Below are 1532 nucleotides of genomic sequence, written 5' to 3'. Positions count from 1 at the left end.
AAAGAAACAACCGAACAAAAAACAACCAAAAAAAAACACCAACAAAGCAACAATTTAACAACCCCCCTAAAAAATAATTAATAATAATAATAATTTCTGCAAAACAACAGATTGGACGTTTTCATCTAAAATAAAATGATGTTTTCTCTGACAAGTTCGTTTGGTTATGTGCCCCATTTTTATTGTTGTTGTTGCTTAAACAGTAGAATCCTAGACTTAAGAACTGTCCTTTTATTACTGTAGGCCATGACCCTGGTATGTAAAGTCAATTCCACAGCGTACTCAGCCGATTCTAGAATGCTCTGTCTGAAGAGATCAGGGATGGTACAGGTGTAGATCTGTCCCCGTGGTTTTACGCACTTCGCATAATTTAGCAAAATTTGATAATTTTTTGCATAATTTCTGATTATTTTCCTTTATCATTCTTTTCTTAAAATTAACAGAATCGCATAATTTCACATTTTTGGGCTCAGTTTGCATAATTTCATAATTTTTCTTGCTTAAAACTACGGGACAGGTGTAGATATGTATACAGTAATTTATTAAGTGTTAGATCGAAGTCCGTGGCCCACATCACACCATGCACATCTCAAGTTTCCGTGAAACAGCCTAAGTCATAAATGACTTACTTGCAAATCAGTAACATTTTAAGAAAAACCTTTTGTTTTGCTAAACAGAGTCTTCATTGTAAAATTATAGCATTAACATAATAATAATAATTATATACCTTTCCCGTGGTTTAAACATTGTCGACTTTTATCACAAGGTTGAGTTAGGAATCTAGGAAAGGAGGGAGGGCGGATATATAGTTTCCTTACATGCAAAGCTGGAACAGTAAAAAAAATGAAGAGAAATTTGTTATCAATTTAGAAACACATTAGACTCTGACTCTACAGTCTAGTTAGATGGATAACGCGCCCGGGAGTAACCAAAAAGTCTACATAACTGTCTTTAGAGTAACTAAGCGAAAATAATTAATATTTTGGCAACCACAAAGAGGACTCTTTTTACACTAAACTGGTAGTACTGCAATACGCCACATAGTGATAGAATACTGAGAACCTGAGGAAATCAACTATCAACCTTGTTCCAGTGGCCAGTGGCAATGGTTTCACTTCCCAACGTTTTATTCCGTCATTTCTTCCAGAGTCTCTTTCTCCAACGAGTAGTTTATTGAGATCAGTACCCACAAGAAAAAAATAATTAAAGATTGTACATTCGCAGCATAGCAGGGATCTTGAAAGAGAAACTTCCAACCGAGGGTGACGAGGCAGGGATACCGACAGACACACACAAATGAATCCAGTTCGAAGATTGACGCTTGAAGGTCTGAGGAAAGTCGTCAAGCAGCGAGTCGATAGTAATGGATTTGAGAATTTGTTCAAAGAGGTAACGTTGTCCTTATTCTTAGTCTTTAGCTTAACATGTCCCAAATTAGCAAAGGAAGAGGGGAGGGGGAGATTCAAAAAGAACAGTGAAACCCCATCCAGGATTATGATTTTATGGAAATCAACATGACAGAATCTACCCCC

At 36.4% G+C, this 1532-nt stretch overlaps 1 protein-coding gene across 1 annotated transcript; it reads left to right on the top strand.

Annotated features, from left to right (window-relative positions):
* Window positions 1-1054: 1054 nt before the first annotated feature.
* Window positions 1055-1389, top strand: LOC106013037 (acyl-coenzyme A thioesterase 13; the record flags this gene model as incomplete). Its single annotated transcript, XM_013087729.2, is given in 1 exon segment — window positions 1055-1389. A coding segment is annotated over 1 exon segment (93 nt), but the record flags the coding sequence as incomplete, so codon positions are not given.
* Between the last annotated feature and the right edge of the window lie 143 nt (window positions 1390-1532).

Source organism: Aplysia californica, unplaced genomic scaffold (assembly GCF_000002075.1).
Source record: "Aplysia californica isolate F4 #8 unplaced genomic scaffold, AplCal3.0 scaffold00630, whole genome shotgun sequence".
NCBI lineage: Eukaryota > Metazoa > Mollusca > Gastropoda > Aplysiida > Aplysiidae > Aplysia > Aplysia californica.
Note: the sequence above shows the minus strand (reverse complement) of the source record. Positions and strands in the feature narration are given on the sequence as shown.